This window comes from Meles meles, chromosome 8 (genome assembly GCF_922984935.1).
Source record: "Meles meles chromosome 8, mMelMel3.1 paternal haplotype, whole genome shotgun sequence".
NCBI lineage: Eukaryota > Metazoa > Chordata > Mammalia > Carnivora > Mustelidae > Meles > Meles meles.
The window spans coordinates 60,444,697-60,467,595 of record NC_060073.1 but is presented as its reverse complement, the minus strand read 5'-3'; the positions used below and the strand labels follow the sequence as shown (position 1 = coordinate 60,467,595).

Genomic DNA, 22,899 nt, shown 5'->3' with positions numbered 1-22,899 from the left:
AGATACAGTACTGGTAGGAGACATTTTTATTTCAGACCATTCATTCATTTATAATTTAACATATTTACTAGGTGCTTTCTATGTGCCATTTCCTGGAGAAACAATAGAGAACAAGATCCACATGGCCTCTGTTCCCTTGAAGGAGAATAAAAATATAAAACTACCTCATTTATTAACTATTTATTACTTGCCACACATCATGCTAACACTATTACATATATTATTTCCTTTAATATTAAAATGATATTTGGAAAGTGCATTTTGGAGACATGCATATATCTGGTCAGATTTGTTCGTATAAGCTGAAATACTAACATGCTTTATAAAAGGCCTTTTAGTATCAGAAATGTGGTGCTTTTGTGTTAAAATGCATACACATCACAAAGTTTCATTTTGCTTAAATATTGTTGTGAGATCTTCAGATCTTAGAATGTTGGAAAGAGAAGTTTAAAAGAGTAAGGATGATGAAAAAGCTAATTCCCACTTAGGGCTAAAATGTATTTGTCCTGCTTCTGTAAATTTAAAGCCAAGAATCAGCTGTGTTAGTCTATAAATGCCTTTTCAATTTGGCTTTGTTTGCACTTTCTCCATAGAGGCTGTAGCACTGTCACACGAAACACTGGGGGCTCTTGCCAGAGGAGATAGTCTGAGCAATCCGCAGATGTCGAAGAAGCGCCTTGGGACTTTACTGCTTGTTTACAGAAAGAGTCACCCACCATTCTCCTAGATTTACTGTAAACCAGGGAGTTTTCTCTAAAAACCCAAAATCTAACAGAGAAACTGGAATGTTTTCACCAAATAGGCAGCTTTTAAAATCTGAATAAACCTCCATGATTCTTTAAAGAAAATTCAAGTTTGGGGTTCCTGGGTGACTCAGTCATTTAGGTGGGTGACTCCTGGTTTGGGCTCAGGTCATGATCTCAAGGTCGTGAGATTGAGTCTCATGTCATCAGGCTCCACACTCAGCAGGTAGTCTGCCTGAGATTTTCTCCCTCTCCTTTCTCCCTCCCCCCCCCTCACTCACGTGTATGCATGCTCTCTCTAAAATAAGTCATTTTTTAAAAAGAAAATTAAGTTATAATTGTAGGTACCATTAAACTTTGGAATAAGGAAGTAAAAACTTAATTTTTCTCTTATAATCTTAAATCCATTACTTAGAAAGTGTTTGAGGCACAATCTGTTATAACTACAATCTTACTAAATGGGGAGAAACATGTTTAGTTGTAACTTTTTCAAAAAGGGAATTTTTGTCATTGCTGCTAAGAAATGAATCCTGTCTTTCTTGACCTTCCTTCCTTCCTTCCTGAATGTCCTCAGCTAATGTTTTTTCTGTGATGCAAATACTGCTGAGCACAGCAGAGGTTCTTGCTGGAATTGAATTCAGTATGGACATGTGAGTGTTTATAAAAAGAAAAGCCAAATTCTTTCTTCATAGACTCTGTACTTGAAAGCTTTGATGTTCTGACTGTATGCCCCCAAAAGTACAATTTTGCTACTGTATTAAAATTTGAAAATATCCTGCTTTGCATGTTTAGCTCAAAGGCCACTTTTATTACATGTAAATCTCTAATTTGTGTGGCTCTTACCCTTTTGTTTTTAGAAAATATTTAGAATCTTAAATCTGCTTTATGTGCAACTCATTTTAAAAAGATCATTTTAAAACCTGAATTGTTTAATTAGGAAAACACATAATCAAAATAATAAATTAGTCTTAGACAAAACTTTGATAAGTATTGATTTTAATAGTTAAGAACTGAACTGTTCTCTTAATAAAAATTGTGACAAATGTAATTCTTAAGGACTTTCAAATCATTCAGGCATCATTTCCTCCAGAAAATCTTCCTTAAACCTCTCCACCTGTCAAGATGGCTCTCTTCTAAGAAGCACCTTGTATAATTAAAATTACCAATTACATGCTCGTCCCTAACACTTGGCCACGTTCTTCATGGTTACGTTTTCAAATACACCACATATGAACAGACTCAACCCTTGGCATAATTCTTGGCACACAGTAGGTTCTCAATAAATATCTTATTGAATCGAACTATTGAATGATCACTTATTATGCTTATCACAGGTTCCTTTTTGTCATAACATTCCATATTGCATAGAAAAGTCAGGTGCAAAGAAATTTAGCTGTCTCATGTGAGTATACCATACATCTAAGATTCTTCAGTCAGAGGCTGTCTTGGGGCTGTAAAGATCAGACTGTGTTTGCTATAGTCACCAAGTATGGTTTGGAGGGGAGCAATGGAAACATCTAAGGCCATCACACTGTTTCCTTTCCATTAATGGTCCCGTATATCCAAAAAATATGTATTAACTCTTCCCCAAAATTTCGAAGTGAGGAACGTTTGTATTGCCTGCATCAGGGATATTGCCTCCTGAACTAAAACTAAAGCTTTATGTTCTTCATGCTAAATACTTTTTGGCATTTCAATACTTTCATATCAAAAATATACACAAAAGATGCCACTTAAAATAACATAGCCAAAAGATCAACATGAGGAAATTCTAGATCTAAATTGGGATGCCAAAAATTCTTATGTTTGCAGCGGTCATATTTAGTCTCTGATATCTATATTTTTCTGGTTTTTATACCTAAAGAGCTGAACTTCTGTAGTATTTTCTTCCAGAAGTCTTTTGATTTCCTCCATCAGGCCTTTTGACCCTCCAGTTCTCCTTGCTTCTAGCTAAAAACTTATGCTTATATGGGTAATGGGGAGGGCATGTTTTGCATGGAGCACTGGGTGTTGTGCAAAAAGAATGAATACTGTTACGCTGAAAAAATAAATAAAATGAGAAAAAAAAAAAACTTATGCTTATAGTTTTTGCATAAATATAAAACCAAAACAGTTACCATTTAAATGCAAACAAATCTATAAATCAATAAAACTCAAACTGACAAAATAATTAAATGTGATAACTGATAAAGATTAGTAGAACCTAAATTGCCACTGAAACATAAATTATGATACTCTCTTCCAAGTTGTTTGGAATTCTCAGTGCCTGTTCTACCATATGCTTATAATGACTCTTTTTCTCATTTCACCCTTTTTTGCTTTGTTAGTATAGCATTCACTGATGTCATTTGACCTCCACATGTTGCAACTATATCATTTACGTTTTAAGTTTGAGGTCATTTTAAGATCTATTGTCATTAACCTAGGACTATTGGAGTAAAACTGCTTGACGTAGTGATCATAAGCACAAAAACCCCATGACAATTCCCTAGTAAAAGGTAATCAGTCATGTCACTGGATTAAATTATATCATTTAAAAATTATTTATTAAAATGAAAACAAAAATGTAAATTCCCACAAAGAATCTGTGAACTGCAAGGATTGTGTGATTAAATCCTCTGCTTTCACTTAAGGAAAACTACTCTAGTTTTGTCTGTAGTATATGTGAGGAACAAAAGAGATTTGGGACTACTGGGATAAGAACAGGGGCAAGAGATTCCCTAAAGCAGTATACTCAAGACAGTAGATCTTGACTCGAATCTCTTGACATATGCTGCTTTAAGTTTGCCCGGGTATGTCACTTACCTTTATCACATTTTACTTGGTTGTTGATTTTAGTGGGTTTGTTAGAAATGAAGATTAATGGTTAACAGTGGAGTAACATGGAAAATAATGGATGGCTGATGGACTTAAATATCTGTTCGTGTATATTAAAAAATGGTCAAAATGATGTATATTAAAACTTCCAAATCAAGTATTTGTGGAGCATATGAAGCTTTTTGCAAAATTCTGGATTCCCTGAAACACTGAGATAGAAACATGGCCACTAAACAGACAGCAGGAGCACCTGGGTGGTTCAGTCAGTTAAGTGTCCAACTCTTGGTTTCAGCTCCCATGATGATCTCCAGGTCCTGGGACTGAGCCCTGTGTCAGACTCCATACTCGCAGGGAGGCCGCTTGTTCCTCTGCCTGTCCCCCCACTTGTGCTTGCTCTCTTTCTCTGTCTCTCTGTCAAATAAATAAAATCTTTAAAAATAAACAAACCACAGCAACAATAAATCCTGGGGATTTCCAGAATTGCCATATTACATTACTTTAAATGTCCAGTTCTTTAAAAATTATGAAATGTACAAAGAAACAGGAAAGCATAGCCCTTACAGAGGACTAAAAGGAGTCAATAGAAACTGACCCCAAAGAAGCACATACATTGGACTTCCTAGATAAAGACTTTAAATCACCTCTTCTTAATATGTGTAAAGAGCTAAAGGAAACCATAAAGCTGAAGAAGTAAAGGAAATTATGAGAACAATGTCCCAACAAAGAGAGAATATCAACAAAGATAAATTATAACAAGAAACCAAATAGAAATTCTGATGTTAAAAAGTACAATAACTAAAATAAAAATACACTAGAAGGGTTCAGCAGCAAAGGTGAGCTGCAGAAGGAAGAAAATCGATGAATTTAAGGTCAGACAATTGAGATTAGCCAGTCCAAGAAAGGAATTGTATATTTAAAGTCTGATTTAAAAGATAACACATAAAGGAGTAATCATAAAATGTTGTCAATGGACTTAGAACATGTAAAGATATACTTGTAGGACAGTAATGACACAGAGGAGGGAGAGAGTAGAGCTATGTAGGACCAACGTTTGTATTCTGTTGAAATTAAGTTTACATTAATCCAAACCAGTTTGCTTTAAATTAAAATGTTAATTGTAGTTTCCAAGTAGCCACTATGAAATAACTCCAAAAAATACATAATAAAAGAAACATCAAGGGAATTAGAATTTTAACGCTTGAAAATGCCTATTTTACAGATCTCATGAGGAGATACTGTTATCATCTCTTTATTTTTGAAATGGGGAGACTGAGGCCCAGAGAGGTTATACTGTTTATATAATAGAATCAAAACTGGAAATCAAGTCTGTCACAAAAATCCCTACAATAGGTCCTATAAAGGAAATAAATGAAAATCTTGGGTAGAACATAGAAATGGTTAAGCTTTATTATTTTAGTATCTATGTTTTACAAGTACTGTATTCTTTTGACTCCAGATCAGGAATTTAATGCTCAGGAAGTTTCAGCGTTTTCCTAGAGTAGTTTTTTAGTAAGTAGTATTTTTAGTAAGTGGTAAGCTGGATTTGAATGCAAGTATATATGGCTCAAAGCTTTCTGTCGGACCATGCTTCTTTCACATTGCAACCTAAATATTGAGATGGTTTTAGCACACTCACCACCAGTTATGCATGCTAGTAAATAACTCAACAGGACAACACAAATATTAGAGAAAAGCAGTACTGAATTTTTCTTTCCTGGAGTTTTGTAATTCAGACGGGAACTTTCTTATTTGTTTGCTCTTTCACAGAACCTGAAATAACTCAGTGCTTTTAAACAAAACAACCTGGGTGATCTGTTTCTAGTTTTTCTTTACTATGTTTTACACCTGAGTACTACTTTACTTTACTAGTTTTACATCAATTGTCATATCCATCCATGTGTTAAAATATTTACAAGGATACAGATGCAGCCCAGCACTTCTTTTTATCTTTTTTAATTAAAAAAAAAATTTTATTGAAGTATAGTCGACACACAGTGTTTCATTGTTTCCAGGTGTACAACATAGTGATTGGCCAACTGCCGCACTCACCACAAGTGTCGCTGCTATATGTTATCATGCAACATTATTATAAGACCATTGACTATATTCCCTGTGCTGCACCTTTCATTCCCATGACTTCTTCAATCTCTCTAAATTTGTAAAAATCTACTTGCTCTGATCCTGGTTATGTGTAGCTGGGGTCTTCTCAGAAATACAAACAAATGCAGGCAGGCAGTCATTGTTCTCTTCCATCAGCAAAAGAAGACTATAAAATTTCATGATTTAATTTTAAGAGAGTTAATATTTATCGTCATCTTGGTATTTATATCCTTGACTATTATCAGAGACTATTTCAGAATGCCCATTGCTCTTAGAAGAATTTGCCTTTCTAGGCTGCATTAAGGAAATTCAGGAGATTTCAACATAACTGTATGACTAGAGAATCTGTGCCCTTCCTGGATCTAAATAAGGAGGCCACTGTTTAAAGTTCTCACTGTAAGGGAACACTGTATCAAATGCTTGGAAAAGTGACACATTTTCTTTCTCCTAACTCCTAATTCAGCATAATTTTCCTCTTCAGGTTCTAGAAAATTTATACTTTCTTGTTTAAAAAAAAAAAAAAAAAAAAAAGTTCAGAATATCCCTGTATTTTAAATTTCTGATTTTTTCTTTTAAGATATCCCAACTATCTATCTATTTATTTATTTATTTACTATTTTGAAATGTATCTACTATTACGAGTTTGGAACCCAAACTCAACTGATTTTAGAGATCAAGTTGGTCAAGTGAGTAAAGAGGACAGGGATAATAATGTATAAGGAACATGTCCTTTGGTAACAGAAAGGAACATGGCTGCTTAAAGGCATTCAAATTCAGTTTTTTAAGTTAAAAAACTGCTAGACCATTAAAACATGCTGCTGATCAAAGGTCTGTGGTTTCTCAATTGAGACATTACAGACTTCTTCCCTTAGCAATTTGTATCAAATCGTTTTTTTGAACTTTGACTAGATTTAAAATACATATTTGGTTAGGTTACCTACCAAATTTTTGCATAGTGGAGACCACTAAGGAGCTCATTCTGCCAGATTAACTCGTATTTGTATAACCCTCGAAAGAATGCCTCTCCTGCCATTTCTGAGGAAATACGTGAATTCCAGTTTATCATTGTAATTACCATTACAAAATTTGTGGCTCTTCACATGGCTCTCTGTATTAATCAAAGATTGTACACATCTGCTCATTTGAAAATGACCAAACAAGTGTACTTAGAACTTTCTTGTGCCTTGCTCATTAAATGCTGGACAGGGTTCAGATGCATCTTCACCATGCATGCCCTCGTTGTGACACATTTGCCATTTATTGAAAGCTTTGAGTAGTTCTTAACTTCGAGTTTTCAAGAAATACATGTAGCTGGGCACTTGGGTGGCTCAGTCCATGTTAAGTCTCTGACTTTGGCTGAGGTCATGATCTCAGAGTCCTGGGATAGAGCCCTGTGTCAGCCCAGCCAGGAGTCTGCTTCTCCCTTTCCCTCTCTTTTGCCCCAGCTCATGCTTGTGTTGCACTCTTTCTCAAATACATAAATAAAATCTTTAAAAAAAAGAAATACATGTTCCTTTTGGAATGTATTTGTGATTCGGTAATAAAAATTACCTACTTGAAACTTCTATTTCTGTTTAATTGAAGAGAACTAGGAATACAGGACAAGCTATTTAGTTATGACTTGTAGTTAATTGCCTAGATGAATCAAAGTTTTTCTTACGACTTTCAAAAGAAATAATTTAGATAGTATGGCCAATACAAGCTGCAGTTATTATTCATCACCTTTTAATGAGGAGTCTCTTAATTGCAAGTAACAGAGACAACTCAAAGTAGCTTGACCAAAGTGGGAATTTGTTGGCTCCGGTAGCCAGTCACAGAAGGGGCAAGGGGGTGCTTACTCAGAAACTACCCAATCCAAGGACACTCCCTGTCCCTCCCTTCTGCCCCCTATTCCCAGCTTCTCTCTGTCAAATTTCTCATCACTGCTTTTCCTTGTGAGTTGGTGTAAATCTCTTCTACTGAAGATAGACTTTCTCTATTTGGTAGGAAGAATAGCCATTTGGTGGTAAAGAATAGGCTGTTTTGGACTCCGCTTCCATCCCAGGGATCACCTACTTTAGGTCAAATGTCATTAGTAAATGTTAGATGCCTGTGTCAGCCATCATTATCACTATTTGAGTGAAGAGAAGTTGGGGGATGGGGGGAGAACATTCTAAACCAAGAGAATAACTTAATTGGAAACGTAAAAGTAAATATCATTTTCTAAAATGGCTCAGTGTGTTTGGGATGTAGAGTACAATGCAGACAACAGTGATTAGAGATGGTGCTTACAGAGGTAGTTTGGGACTAGATTGTAAAGGGCCATAGACAACAGTTAAGAATTTTGACTTTTCAAAAAATACAGTGGGAGCCATTGAAAATAAAATTATGGCATCACTTTTTTTCCACATCTGATATTTAATCTTTTTATTCCTTTTATGGAAAATAACCAATGTATACTGCAATAAAAAGAGTTACGTAATAACTCCACTGTACACATTATCTAGCTTTAACTGTTACCAATATATGACCAATCCACTGAAGACTTTTAAGAAAGGCAAAAAAGGAGATTAGCATTGTGCCACTTCCTTTGTTTAGTCTTCACAATGTGCCTTTGGAGTATATGGTATTCCCACTTTCTCGAATTACAAATGAGAAAACCATCCAAATGAGGAACGAAGTAACAGTGCTGGCCTTCTAACCCACATCCAACTTACTTCTGAACTCAGGTTCTTCCCCATGCTACAGCATGCTGCCTCTAATTCTGATGTTGGCATGATTCTGTTGAAGAGACAACTGCTGATCTGCCCTCCTGCTGTGTCGGGGCTGTTGACCCTATTCAGGGTGGTAGACTTCTCTGCTCTAGCCACTCTTCCTCCTCCCGGGTCACCGGGATCTAAGTCTACATAAATGCTCAACCTAATCAGCTGACGTAACTATTTAGTCCAGCGATTCTCACAGTATGGTCCCCAGACAAGCAGCAGTTGTTAGAAAATAAAAATTCTCAGCCCCCCACCCCCATCCCAGGCCTACTGAATCAGAAATTCAGAGGCTAGGAGCTCATGACGCCTGTATTGCCATTTGCTGTGTGGGGTTTTTGTTTTTGTTTTTTTTCCTATTTGCTGTGTTTAAATAAAATGCCTCATTTGTTTCCTGCAAATATGAAGTTGAGACAACCTACTAAGAGCATTTCTAAGACAAAACCATATTAGAAGAATTTATATGTTTCTTTTTTAGCAAGTTCATGAAAAGCATGTCCTAAGTTAGGAATTCTTATTCAGACAACACCAGCAGTCTCACTGGGGTTGTTACGTAACTTCATGGAAAGGAATTTTAAGGAATTTATACAGCCTATATTTAAAGTGCTTGATGGTGCCATCTGGTGGTGTAAGCGCTGTAGAACATGCAGCTCTGTTACTCTGCTTTAGGGATAGAATGTGAGTATTTTTTTTAAATCAGTTTTATAGGGCACCTGAGTGGCTGAGTTGGTTAAGCAACTGCCTTTGGCTCAGGTCATGATCCTGGAGTCCTGCGATCGAGGCCCACATCGGGCTCCCTGCTTGGTGGGAAGTCTGTTTTTCCCTCTGACCTGTCCCTTCTCATACTCTCTCTCTCATTCTCTCTCTCTCTCTCAAATAAATAATCTTTTAAAAAATTAGTTTTATAGGGGCGCCTGGGTGGCTCAGTCAGTTAGGCATCCAACTTTAGGTTTCGGCTCAGGTCACAATCTCAGGGTCGTGAGATCAAGCCCCGCATAGGGCCCCATGCTCAGCATAGGGCTCCATGCCCAAACAGTCTGTTTGGATATTCTCTCCCTCTGACCCTTCCCCCACTCGCATGGATGTGCGCTTGCACTCTCTCTCTAATAAATAAATCTTTTTAAAAATCTGTTTTATAGTAAAAGTTTAATAGAATAGCCAAACATAAGATGTACAAAGAATTTATCTACTATAAAACCTCCATTGAGGATCCTTAGATATGATACCAAAATACAAGCAACAAAAGAAAAATAGCTAAAATAGGCTTCATCAGAATAAGAACTTTTGTGCATCAAAGGGCACTATCGAGAAAGTGAAAAAGCCCACAAAATAGGAGAACATATTTGGAAGTCATACATCTCATAAAATATATGTATCCAAATATATGAAGTACAATTATAATTCCACAACAAAAAGACGAACAACCCAATTAGAAATGAGTGAAAGACTTGAATAAACATTTCTCCAAGGACAATAAACATATGGCCAATAAGCACATGAAAAGATAATTAACATTATTAGTCATTAGATAAATGCAAGTCAAAACCACAATGAGATACTGCTAAGATGGCTTGAATAATTTTTTAAAAAGAAACAGAAAATTAAAAGTGTTGAAGAAGATTTAGAGAAATTAGAACCTTCATACATTGCTAATGGGGATGTAAAATGGTGCAATTACTGTAAAAAAGTTTGGCAGTTCCTCAAATAGTTAGACATGGAATTACCATAGGACCCAGCAATTCCACAAGTAGGCATATACCCCAGAAAATTGGAAACAGATGTTCAAATAAAAATTTCTATATAAATGTTCATAGGACCATTATCCATAATGGCCAAAAAAGTGGAAACAACTCAAATGGCCATAAGCCAATGAATGGATAAACAGAATGTGGTATATCCATACAATGGAATATTATTCGGCCATAAAAGAAATGAACTATTAATACATTGATGAACTGTGAAAACATTATTCTACATGACAGAGGCAAGCACAAAATGACATATGTTCTATGATTCTATTTATATTAAATGTCTGTAATAGGTGAATCCATAGAAATATAAAGATTAGTGGTTGCCATAGGTGAGGGTATGGGGGGACATGGCAGTCACCACCCAGTGGATATTGGGAGATTTCTTTTGGGGCAATGCAAATGTGCTGGAATTAGGTAGTTGTGATGGTTGTACAATATTGTGAATGTACTAAAAGCAAAGGAATAGTATACTTTAAAATAGCTGAGATAGTGGATTTTATATTGTACAAATTTTACCTTAATTTTTAAGAAGACCTCCATTGATCGGCAAGAGTCCAGAACATTTTTAGATGATGATGATGATAGATAGATAGATTTTGCCCATAGTTGTTGCTAATATGCATGCTATCAATTCTACTTTTTTTAGCATTAAATTATTTATTTTTTTGTAACTATAGTTAACACAGTTTTTGTTGCCATGTATATTTTAGTCATTATACATGAGGTGGGTTTTCTTTTTTTTTTTTTTCTTTTAATTTCAGTGAGTACTACTCTAAATGCTTAAAGAGTATTTAAAACTCCTCAGAGACATTTCATTGGTATTTCTTCCCCAAAACTGTAACTGCAATTCACTTTTTAAAAACTATTTCTATTGTGTCTTTTTCTCTGACTGCTCTACAGTAAGAATATACTAATTTATAATCCTACCAACAATGGATGAAGAAAAATGGAGGAGATTAGGGGCGCCTGGGTGGCTCAATTGGTTAAGCATCTCCCTTCAGCTCAGGTCATGATCCTGCAGTCCTGGGATGGAGCCCCATGTCAGGCTCCCTGCTTCTTTCTCTCACTCAGCCACTCCCCCTGCTTGCACTCTCTTGCTTTCTCTCTGTCAAATAAATAAATGAAATCTTTAAAAATGGAGGAGATTAATGTTTGCATTGTCTGCTCTGTTTCAGGCACTGTGCCTGGATCCTTTCACATCCATTGTGTCATTCAACTCCCACACATACTGTGTTATAAAGTGACAACAGTTGTTGACAGAGTTAATAAACAGACAAACGAAGATCGGAACCTAGCCACTTTGTCTCCAAGTTTTGTTCTGTTCCCACAGCCTTACCAATATTGAATTTTCTCTTTTTTAGTTCCTATTCATTAGAAAGATTCAACATTCTCCCAGGTGATTGTTTACTGTTTACATGTTCACATTCATAATAATCTTTATCTTTTGTCCACTCATTATTAATGGATTTTAAACTGAATTTACCTTGTGAACACTAGGTATTACATACATATCAGAGCTTTGTCATAATTTTTTTGGCTTTTGTTTACTGTTTTACAGGCTCTTGATGGAAATGTGTATGATCACCTGAAGGATTATTTAATAGCCTTCAGTCGAACTGAGCTAGAGACATGCCAAGCTGTGCAGAATACATTCCAGTTTTTATTAGAAACCTCCAGCAAGGTAAGCTACCTTTAGTGTAATATGTGGTATTATCCATTTTAGAACCTAAAATGTTTTGTTTATAAATAAAATGAAGGTACCAATACATTAAAAGAGTGCTTTTAGAGGGCAAATTTCTTGGAAACAGTATCCTTCTAACAAAGTTGGAAGGTGTTCTCTTCTCCTTGATGAGTTGGCACAATGTGGAGAAAAGGGAGGTAATGATACAAGTTAGATCAGGACATTCTGCTGCCATGTATGTTGCTGTTGAGAAGAAATGATTTAAAGAGTTTTACCTTCCACTCAAAATAATTTTTGAATGCACTCAACTCATGGGGGGACAACAAGATCATGTCTCAATGCAAAGAATAATAAAAGGGCACAAAAGGAAAAGTAACATTTTATAATCATTAAAGAAGTGAATACTCGATCTTGTTTTTTTTAAAAATTAACCTTACCTTTTATATGCTGTCATTCTCTGATAGTAATCTTTCTATTCAAAAGTGTTGAGATCTAGCAGGTTTGCTGGCATGTTCACACTGTGTGCACAGAAAACAAACAAAATTGTTTGAATTCCTTAGGATCTGACAGATTAAAATGTTTTGCAACAGAAAAACTATCCTTTTGAAGATAAATTGTTCTTGTGATTAATAATGTTATTTTTATTCCGATAAATGCATAGCAAATATCTCCTGACTGAATGCATGCATTTGTAAAAATATATTCATTTTATAATGACTGTTTTTGAAGATCCAGTTCGATCCTCTTTTTTGGCAGGGGAAGCAGGAACTGGCTAATACCTTAAGATACTGTTTGGAAAAGAATCAGGGTTTCTTTTTTTTTTTTTTTTTTAAGATTATTTATTTATTTATTTGACAGACAGAGATCACAAGTAGGCAGAGAGGCAGGCAGAGAGAGAGAGAAGGAAGCAGACTGTCCACAGAGCAGAGAGCCCGATGCGGGGCTTGATCCCAGAACCCTGGGATCATGACCTGAGCCGAAGGCAGAGGCCTTAACCGTTAACACTGAGCCACCCAGGTGCCCCAAGAATCAGGGTTTCTTAAGAAGAGACATAGACTCTTCTTAAACACTTCATTATGTTTTCAGTGTACCATAGCTCTAATTCTATTTTTTAAAAACATTCAAAATATAAAGTTAATATGGAAATATAAAGATCACTAGTCTGGTGCTTTGAAATCCTGTCATACTTCTATTTTCCTTTCTTTTTACTCTCCAGAACCTAATACAAGATATAAAAGGATTGATGCATGGAAAGAAGGATGGGCAGAAAGATGGATAGTTATGTGAAAGCAAATGTAGAAAAATGTTACTTAGGGGTACCAGTGCAGCTCAGAGTTAAGTGTCTGCCTTCAGCTCAGGTGTTAGTCCCAGACTCCTGGGATCAAGTACCGCATGGGGCTCCCTGCTCAGCAGGAAGTCTGCTTCTCCCTCACCATCTGCCCCTCCTTCTGGTGTTCCCCCTGCTTGTGTGTGTGAGCAGGCTCTCTCTCTTTCTCTCTCTCAAATAAGTAAATAAAATCTTTAAAGAAAAGAGAGAGAGAGTAAAAAAACTGTCAATTGAAGAATCTATGTAGTGGGTGTATAGGTGTTTCCATATAGTTCTTTTTATTTTAATGTTATGTACATTTTACATTTTTCCATAAGATAATGTTAGAGGAAAGAGTCTATAAAAACATCTTGGCTTTATTCCGTTTATGGAGTGGTTGGTTTTTGACTAGTGACCAAATGCTTTATATTTATTGGTCCATTCAGAATTTCTTTTCCTTTTTTAGCACGTTTTAGTAACTTATACTTTCCTAGACAATCATCCATTTCATTTATCAAATTTGATGGTGTATATTTGTATATAAACTTGTATGCCTCTACAGTTGTCTCCTTTCTCATTTCTAATATTGTTTGTACTTTCTCTCATGTTGATCAGATTTACCAGTCTATTTTGTTAATCTCTTTTAAGAGTCAGCTTTTGTTCTTTCTCCATGTTGTTTATTTCTTTAATTTCTGCCTTTCTATTTATTATTTCCTTCTACTTTATTGCAGCTTATGTGCTTATTTTTTTCAGGCATGTTTTGTATTAGATCCTGTTTTAGTCTTTCTTGTTTTCAGGCAATTTTAAACTATTTAGGGCTGTTTATTGTTTCTACATGTTTTTCCCCCTTGTTAACCCATGAATTATTTAAAGAAATGAGTTTTCCCAGTTTCCATTCAGTGGGAGTATGTAGTGGGGTAATGTCTTTTCATTTCTAATTTTATTAAAAATTATATTTTGCTTTTATTTTATTACATTCTAATTTTATCAGAGAGATTGTCCTCTGACAAAACTGTCTGAAATCTCTTTTTCTGAGAATAAGTTAGATTGGATATAGTTTGTAATGCTGGCAAGTGTATAGTCCTAAAAAATAACTAATATTTTACATGGCACTTAATTTTCTAGGAGTTTTTAGCACATCCTTTGAGGTTAGTACTCTAATGCCCATTATATAGCGAGGAAAATGGACTCAGGACACTTATGTGGCTGCCTGAGGTTGCATACTCACATGTTGCATTTTTCTATGCTCTGCTACTATACTGTGTTATCTCTCTAACTTGTATTATTTACATAGAAAATGAATTTAAAATGTGTAAACTGGTTTGGACACATAAAGAGATAAGCTTTCATTTTCCTCTGCAATCACTTATATGAACATTTTGCTCCCCAGGGATAAGGAATAGATGAGATGCTCTTCTGTTTAGATTGCAAGTAAGAATGATATAATGAGGGGAGATGAGCTCTTTTGTTCCAAATACCAAAAGGGCTCATAACTCCTTTTTATTCCATGTGCTTTTCTGTTACAAAGAATTTGTTATGCTATTCTTATTATACTGCTAAAAGAAACACAGTGATCTGATAACCCAGAGAGAAGTTTGAAACTCTAGGTTTTAACCAATACCATTATTACTTTGTCTTCTTGGGGAAGGAGTTTATTTCCCCCCTCCCACACCATATCTAAATTGTAACTGTATGTATTCTCAAAAATACTTTGGGGGTCATCCATACTGACACACTGTAGCTGTTACAGTGCTCTCTATATCTTTCATCCCCTGAAGGGAAACACCTGGCCCTAGGAGCTTTTTTTAATTTTAATTATTTATGAAGCTTGCTTTCTCCTTAATATTTTATGAAATGCTTTGTATATGTAACTGAAGCAGATGTTGTCATAAATATTTTCTCTAGGATAGTAACTCCAAGATAGTTCTGCTGGTCTTTATAGTTTATTCATGTGTGCTTGCTTTCTGTCTGCATAAGGAAACTCCTACTAATTAGTAACATAGCTCTTTAAACAATTCAGAAAACGGAAGTGTTTATCTATATATCTTTGGAAATTAAATTGTCTGTTATTGCCATTCTTAACACTTGGAAGGCTAAGCAAAAAAGTAAGCTTAATAAAATGAAGGGGAAAACTACATGATCCTCTCAAAAAACACAGTGGGGAAAAAAAAGACACGGAAAAGCATTTGACAAAATTAAACATTCTTTTATGATAACACAAATTAGGAATAAAAGGGAACTTCTTTAACAGATAGAAGGGATTTATGAAAACCTTTAGTTAATATCGGGCTCAGTGGTAAAAATCTGAAAGTTTTCCCTCCTGAGATAAGAAGCAAGACAAAGATGCCCATTTTCCCCACTGTACTGGAAGTCCTAGTCAGATCAGTTAACCAAGGGAAAAAAAAATGGGGCACCTAGATGGCTTGTTGGTTGATCATCTAACTAGCTCAGGTCATGATAGTGTGGTCTGGGATTGAGCCCTGTGTCTGGCTTCATGCCCAGCAGGGACTCTGTTTCTCCTTCACCCTCTGCCCCTCTCCTTTCCTCTGCTTGTGCTTGCTTGAACATGCACTCCCTCTCTCTCAAATAAATGAGTAAGATCTTTTAAAAAAAAATAGAAGGCATCCAAATTAAAAGGGAAGAAGTAAAATTATCTGTATTTGCAGATGACATAAATAGAAAATACTGTAGAAACCACAAAAAAAGTACTAGAGCTGATAAATGAATTCAGCAAAAGTTACAGGTGTAAGATCAAAACACAAAAATCAGTTGTGTTTCATACTCCCATCAATGAAAAAACCAAAAGAAAATTAAGAAAACAATTCCAACTGTAATAATATCTGAAGAATAAAATACCACAAATAAATTTAAATAAGGGATTGAAAGACTTTTACATTGAGAAACTACAAAACATTGCTGAAAGAAATGAAAAAGGACCTAAATAAATGGAAATAATAAATATTTATGAATTGAAAGATTTCATATTACTAGTATTGCAGTATTCCCTAAAGCATTCTACAGATTCAGTCATTCCCTATCAAATTTTCAATAGCCTTTTCTGCAGAAATGGAAAAGCCAGTCCTGAGACTCATGTGGAACTCTAAGGGGCCCTCAATAGCCAAAAACAACATTGAAAACAAAACAAAGTTGAAGGTCTCACCCTTCCAAGTTTCAAAGCTTACTGCAAAATTAATCAAAATAGTGTGGTATAGCAAAAGGATAGACATAGAGACCAATGAAATAGAATCAAGAGCCCAAAATAAGCCCAAACATCTGTTGGCCAGTTGATGTTCAACAAAGTTTACAAGGCCATTTAGTGAAGAAAGTCTTTTCAACAAAAGGTGCTGAGACAACAGGATAACCACATGCAAAGCGTGAAGTTGACCCCCTGCCTCACTCCAAATACAAAAATTAACTCAAAGGGTACCTGGGTGGCTCAATCAGTTAAATATCTGCCTTAGGCTCAGGCCATGATCCCAGGGTCCTGGGATGGAACCCCGCCTCAGGTTCCCTACTCTGCTTCTCCCTCTGCCACTCCTCCTGTTTGTGTACTCTCTCTCTCTGTCAAATAAATAATTAAAATCTTAAAGAAAGGAAAAAAACTCAAATGAATCAATGACCTAAAACTATAGAAGAAAGCATAGAGGTAATAATCTTTATGACCTTGGATTTGGGAATAAGTTTTTAGTTTTTGGGTTTTTTTTAAGATTTTATTTATTTATTTGACAGACAGAGATCACAAGTAGGCAGAGAGGCAGGCAGAGAGAGAGAGGAGGAAGCAGGCTGTCCACAGAGCAGAGAGCCTGATGCGGGGCTTGATCCCAGAACCCTGGGACCATGATCTGAGCCGAAGGCAGAGGCTTTAACCCACTGAGCCACCCAGGCGCCCCAAGTTTTTAGTTTTAATATTAAAACACAAGCAACCAAAGAAAAAAAGAGATAAGTGGACTTCTTCAAAGTAAAAACTTTTGTGTATCAAAGAATATCAAGAATATGGAATGGACAGCCCATGGGAGGGCAAAATTATTTATAATAATTACTATTTACTGTTTATTATTTTAAATATTTTATAATCATTTGTCTAATAAGGTTTTAAAATCTAGAATATATAAAGAACTGTTACAACTCAACAAAAAGACAAATGACCCAACTTAAAAATGGGCAAAGGACCAGAATAGACATTTGTCTAAAGAAGATATACAGGGGCACCTGAGTAGTTCAGTGCATTAAGCGTCCAGCTCTTGGTTTCAGCTCAGGTCATGATCTTACAGGTCATGAGACTGAGCCCTGTCTTTGGCTCCACATTAAGTGGGGAGTCTGCTTGTGATTCTCTCCCTCTTGCTCTGCCCTTCCCCCTGCTTGCTTGCTCACTCTCCCTCAAATAATCTTAAAAAAAAAAAAAAATACAAATGGCCAATAAGCACATTAAAAAGATGTTTAACATAATTAGTCATTAGAGAAATGGAAATCAGAACCACAGTGAAATATTTTTTACCCACTGGGATAGATTTAATAATTTAAAAAAACCAAACACACAAGAGAAAATAACAAACAAGTGTTAGCAAGGATATGGAGAAATTATAATCCTCAAGCATTGTTGATAGGAATATAAAATGGTGGAGCCACTGTGGAAAACAGTTTCTCAAAACTGACTCAGCACTTTCATTTCAAGAGAATTGAAAGCAGGTTTTAAAACAAAAAATCATATATAGGTGTTGAAAACAGCATTATTCGTAATAACCAATAAGTGGAAACTTAAATGTCCATCAGCTGATGATTAGATATATAAGATTTTGTATATCCATACAATGGAATATTATTTGTCTATAAAAAGGAGTGAGCTGCAGATATATCATACAACATACATTCCACAGAATAAAATATATAAATAATATATTTATAATATATATTATATAAAATTATATTATATTATATAAATATTATATAAAAATAATATTTATTTATAATAAATAAAATATATTAATAGCTGTTCCATATAAAAAGATGCGGTTACAGACTGAATTGTAATCCCCCTAAAATTCATGTGTTGAAGTCCTAATCCCCATTACTTCAGGTAAGTTGGAGATAGGACCTTTAAAGAGGTTATTAAGGTAAAATGAAGTCTTATGAGTGGGCTCCAATCCAAGGTGACTGGTGTCCTTATATGAGGAGATTAGGACACAAACAGAAGACTGTGTGAAGACACTAGAAAAAGATGGCCGTCTACAAATCAAGAAAAGGGGTCCTCAGAAGAAACCAGTTCTGCTGACACCTTAATCTTGATTCTGGATTTCTAATCTCCAGAACTGGGAGGAAATAAATTTGTTGTTTAAGCCAACCAGTCTGTGATACTTTGTTCTGGCAGCTCTAGGAAACTAATAGAGATGCTAATCTTCATTATTAATTAAAGAAATGGACATTAAAACCACCATGGGATTCTATTTTATACTTATAAGATTGACAAAAATATAGACAGGAATGAGTATGAGTGAGAATATGGACTAACAAAATCATAGACTGCCCTGGGGAGTATGAAGTGTTGTATCCAGTTGTAAACATTTCTCATTATCTCGTCCATCTAAAGATGCATGCAGCTTATGGCCCAGCAGTGCCACTCCTAAGAAATTATCCTAGAGAAATTCTTGTACATTTGTATCAGGCCACTTTTGGAAAAATGTTCATAACAACTTCTGTAAGATTTGGAAAAGCTAGAATCCAGCTGTCCACAGTAGGCTGAATAATGGATTACCATACAGCAGTAAAATTGAAAGCTCTCTAGGTACATGCATTAAAATGCATGAGACTCACAAATATGATGCTGACAAAAAAGCAAGTTACAAAAGAATACAAACAGATGCCATGTAGAGATCAAAAATACCCAAGAAAATAATATTTTGAGATATTTCATATGTAGTAATAATATTTAAAAGAAAAAAGAGAGTGAATGGTAAAATTCAGTAAGGTGGTTTACGCTAGAGTATGCATTCTAAGAGGGAGTGATATTGCCCTAAGGAGTAAAAATTGCTTCCAGATGTTTAGGGAGGGGTTAAATATTATGGTGGGCCACAGTACATACATATATACAGTATATTTGTGGTATTAAAAGTAATGAAAGGGTAATTAGGGAAAAAATATCTAAAGAGGCATGACATAAGGAAGGCATTGGCAATATGGGTATTCCTTTTTTTTTTTTTTTTAAGAGTTTATTTACTTGGAGAGAGAAAGAGACAAAGCCTGAGCAGGACAGAGGGAGAGGGGCAAGTAGACTCCCAGCCAAGCAGGGAGCCCAACTCAGGGTTCAATCCCAGGACCTTGGGATCATGACCTGAGCCAAAGGCAGATTCTTAACTGGCTGAGCCACCCAGGCACCCAGTATGGGTATTATTTTTACTTAATCTCAGCACTGGAACACTGGATAGACCAATATTCTTAAACATCTGTTTATTGAATGCTAGTTTAGGCAAAGTCACTGTGCTACAGTGCTATGAAAGATACATCTATAACAAGTTTTAAAGCTTTATCTCAGTTGTCATGAGGAATGACAGAGGGGGGCAGGAAGGGAATGGAAGGAAGAATTACAAGGAAGGTAAAGAAATCTTTGATAGTGAGAAATATATTCACTATCTTGGTGTGATGATGTTTTCACAGGTTTACAGCTGTGTTAAAACTTACAAGTTTTACTTTAAATATGTAGTTTGTAGTATGTCAGTTATACCTCAGTAACACCTTTATAGAGAGATTGGACCTATATCCCAGGAAAAATGAAAATTTATTTTCACACAGACACTTGCACACAAATGTTCATAGTAGTTTTATTCATAATAGCCAAAAAACTAGAAATTGTTTAAATGACTTCAGTGAATGAAGGATCAAATGAACTTGTTATGTCCATGCTGTGGGATACTATTCAGCAATGAAAAGGAACAAACTATTCATACATGCAACAGCTGCAATGAACTTCAAGGAAATTATGCTGAGTTTAAAAAGGCAATCTTAAAAAGACAGGTGGCCGGTTGCCTGGATGGCTCAGTCAGTTAAGCCACTGACTCGTGATTTTGGTTCAGGTCATGATCTCAGGGTCATGAGATCAAGCCCTTGCTGAGCTCTGTGCTCAGCAGGGAGTCTGCTTGAGATCCCCTCTCTCCCTCTGGCTCTCCCCCTGCTTGCGCACTCTCTCTCTCTCTCTCTAATAAATAATTTTTTTAAAGCTGTGCTGCCTCAGTCCATCATATAATATTTGTGAAATAACATGTTAAAGAGCTGGACAACAGGTTTGTAGTTGCCAGAAATCAGGGATGAGAAGAGTGGATATAGCTACGACGGAGCAGCATAAGGGAGTCTGGGGAGTGGTTCAGTTAACCATCTGATTCTGGTGCTGGTTACAGGAAACTACACATGTCATAAAATTGCATAGACCTCTACACACATACACCCAAAGCAGTTAATGTATAAACGGTGAAATCTAAATAAGCTGTATCCTTTGTACCAAAGTTGATTTCCTGATTCTCATATTTGCTATAGTTATGCAAGATGGCAGCATTGGGAGGTACATAGGACCTCCTTGTGACTTCCTTTCAAAATAAAGTCTTTGAGAAAAAGACCAGTGACCAACCTAGTACCTCTAGTGTCCAGATTTTGTTCTCTAAATACTTTCTCTCTCATTTAGGGATGGGGGAAAGAGACAAGGCTTTTAGGGAAAATAGGTGCGATTCTCCAGGTCTGGGGCATGAAATAGATCAACCTCAAATGACTTGTCATAATAGAAACCAAAGAAACCAGTAAAATTATCAGAAACTCATATCAAAAGGACTCATGGGGCGCCTGGGTGGCTCAGTGGGTTAAGCCGCTGCCTTCAGCTCAGGTCATGATCTCGGGGTCCTGGGATCGAGTCCCGCATCGGGCTCTCTGCTCAGCAGGGAGCCTGCTTCCCTCTCTCTCTCTCTGTCTCTCTGCCTGCCTCTCTATCTACTTGTGATCTCTTTCTGTCAAATAAATAAATAAAATCTTAAAAAAAAAAAAGGACTCAGAGTGCGATCTTACTGGCCAAAGATGAGGTAATTTTAGCATCAGTGATGATAACTGCAGTGAACTAAAACACACTGAATATTATTGAAACCATGTCTTCATAATAATAATTTATTAAATTATAATTAGGTATTCTTTGGAGGTTTCTAGGGAAACAACTCAGTTGGGAAACTAGATAATAAAAGGAAAGAATTAACCATTTATCTTGCCTTCCTTCTATAAACTATACCTCTAGGTAATTAAATAGTCAACTTGCAAAGTTCCTTTCATAAATTATTCCAGCTAATAAATGAAAAGGGAATGATTGAATTCCTTGTTTAGAATAATAAGAAAAAGGAGGAAAAAAAACTCTAGTTCTTGCATCCTCCAACAGATTTAGGCATTTATCATCATAGGCCTGTTACATTAGTTTTGTAGGGCTGCTATACAAATTACCATAAACTAGGTGGCTTAAAACAACAGAAGTTTATTCCCTCTGAGTTCGGGAGCCCTGAAGTCAAAATCAAAGGATTGGCATAGCTACATGCCCTCAGACTGTTTTAGGGGAGAATCAGTCCTTGGCTCTCCCAGCTTCTGGTGGCTATAGGCATTCTTTCACTTGTAGCCACATTACTCTGATCTCTGCTGCCATGGTCACACTGGCTTTTCTTCTGTGTTATCTTCTGTGTGTCTTTTATACAGATTCTTATCATTGGATTTAGGGCCCTTCAAGGGAATCTGAAATGATTTCAAAATCTTTAGTCTAGTTATATCTGCAAAGGTCCTTTTGCAAATGAGGTAACATTCACAGGTTCCAGGGCTTGGGACATGGACATACATTTTTAGGGGCCACTATTCAGCCCACTCTAGTGGTTAATATCATAAAAAAAGGGGGTTAATCAGATGCAAGCCTCCTCATCAAACTAAACATCACCTTGCAAAAAAACAATACAAAAAACCCTGAATGCAATCAAGCATCAACTTATAGGACATACAGGAAACAGAAAACTACAAGGATGCAGTCAACAAAATTCAGACTGTGGGAAATGCTACAGGACAAAAACACAGTTTTCTTCAGCAAACTGAAAGAGAGAAAAAAAGAGGTGGAAGAAGGAAGGAGCCTCTATATGAAAAGAAACCTAAGCAACATCATCCACCTGCACTGTGGGCGCCTTATTTTGATCCTGATCCGAAAAACTTAAAAATATCAAACAATCAGGGAAATTTGAACACTTACTGGTTGTTTTATAAGCATTTATTGTGAATTTTAATATGGGTAGGGTTTTTAAAACAGTCCTTGTCTTTTAGATATCATACTGAAATATTTATGGATGAAAAGTTATGTCTGAGACTTGCTTCAGTATAGTTGGGGGTAGAAGAGGCAGGTGGGTTTGTTGTCTCTCCTTTTATATATGTTATAATGAAGTTAAAAATCTAAAAAGGTTGTAACTAGAGGGGTGATCCTCTTAGCTTTTTCTTCATGGTGATTAATGAGGCTCTCAGGGGTGTATCAAGAGTTTTCACAGCTTAAAACTGGAATCCAGGGAAAATAAAATGCATTTCCCTTTGAGAATACGTTTATTCAGCAAGCCTTGCCTGACAGAATTCTGCCAAGCTCTCCTCACCTTCTTTTGTTTCTCCTAGTACCCTCTACATACTTCCACAGTGTATTTAATTGTGTACTGTCTGGTTCTCCCGCTTTCCAGATTATAAATTCCTTGAAGATGCTAACCTTGTTTAATCTTTATTCATCTATATA

At 35.9% G+C, this 22,899-nt stretch overlaps 1 protein-coding gene across 2 annotated transcripts in view; it reads left to right on the top strand.

The window, feature by feature from the left end:
- The window catches only part of FCHSD2 (FCH and double SH3 domains 2), a 284,199-nt gene that overhangs the window by 203,743 nt on the left and 57,557 nt on the right, over positions 1-22,899 (top strand). For both annotated transcript variants that reach the window (XM_046015694.1, XM_046015695.1), the window contains exon 9: positions 11,708-11,830. In XM_046015694.1, the coding sequence (XP_045871650.1) occupies positions 11,708-11,830 (123 nt within the window). The remainder of the gene's footprint in view (positions 1-11,707; positions 11,831-22,899) is intronic.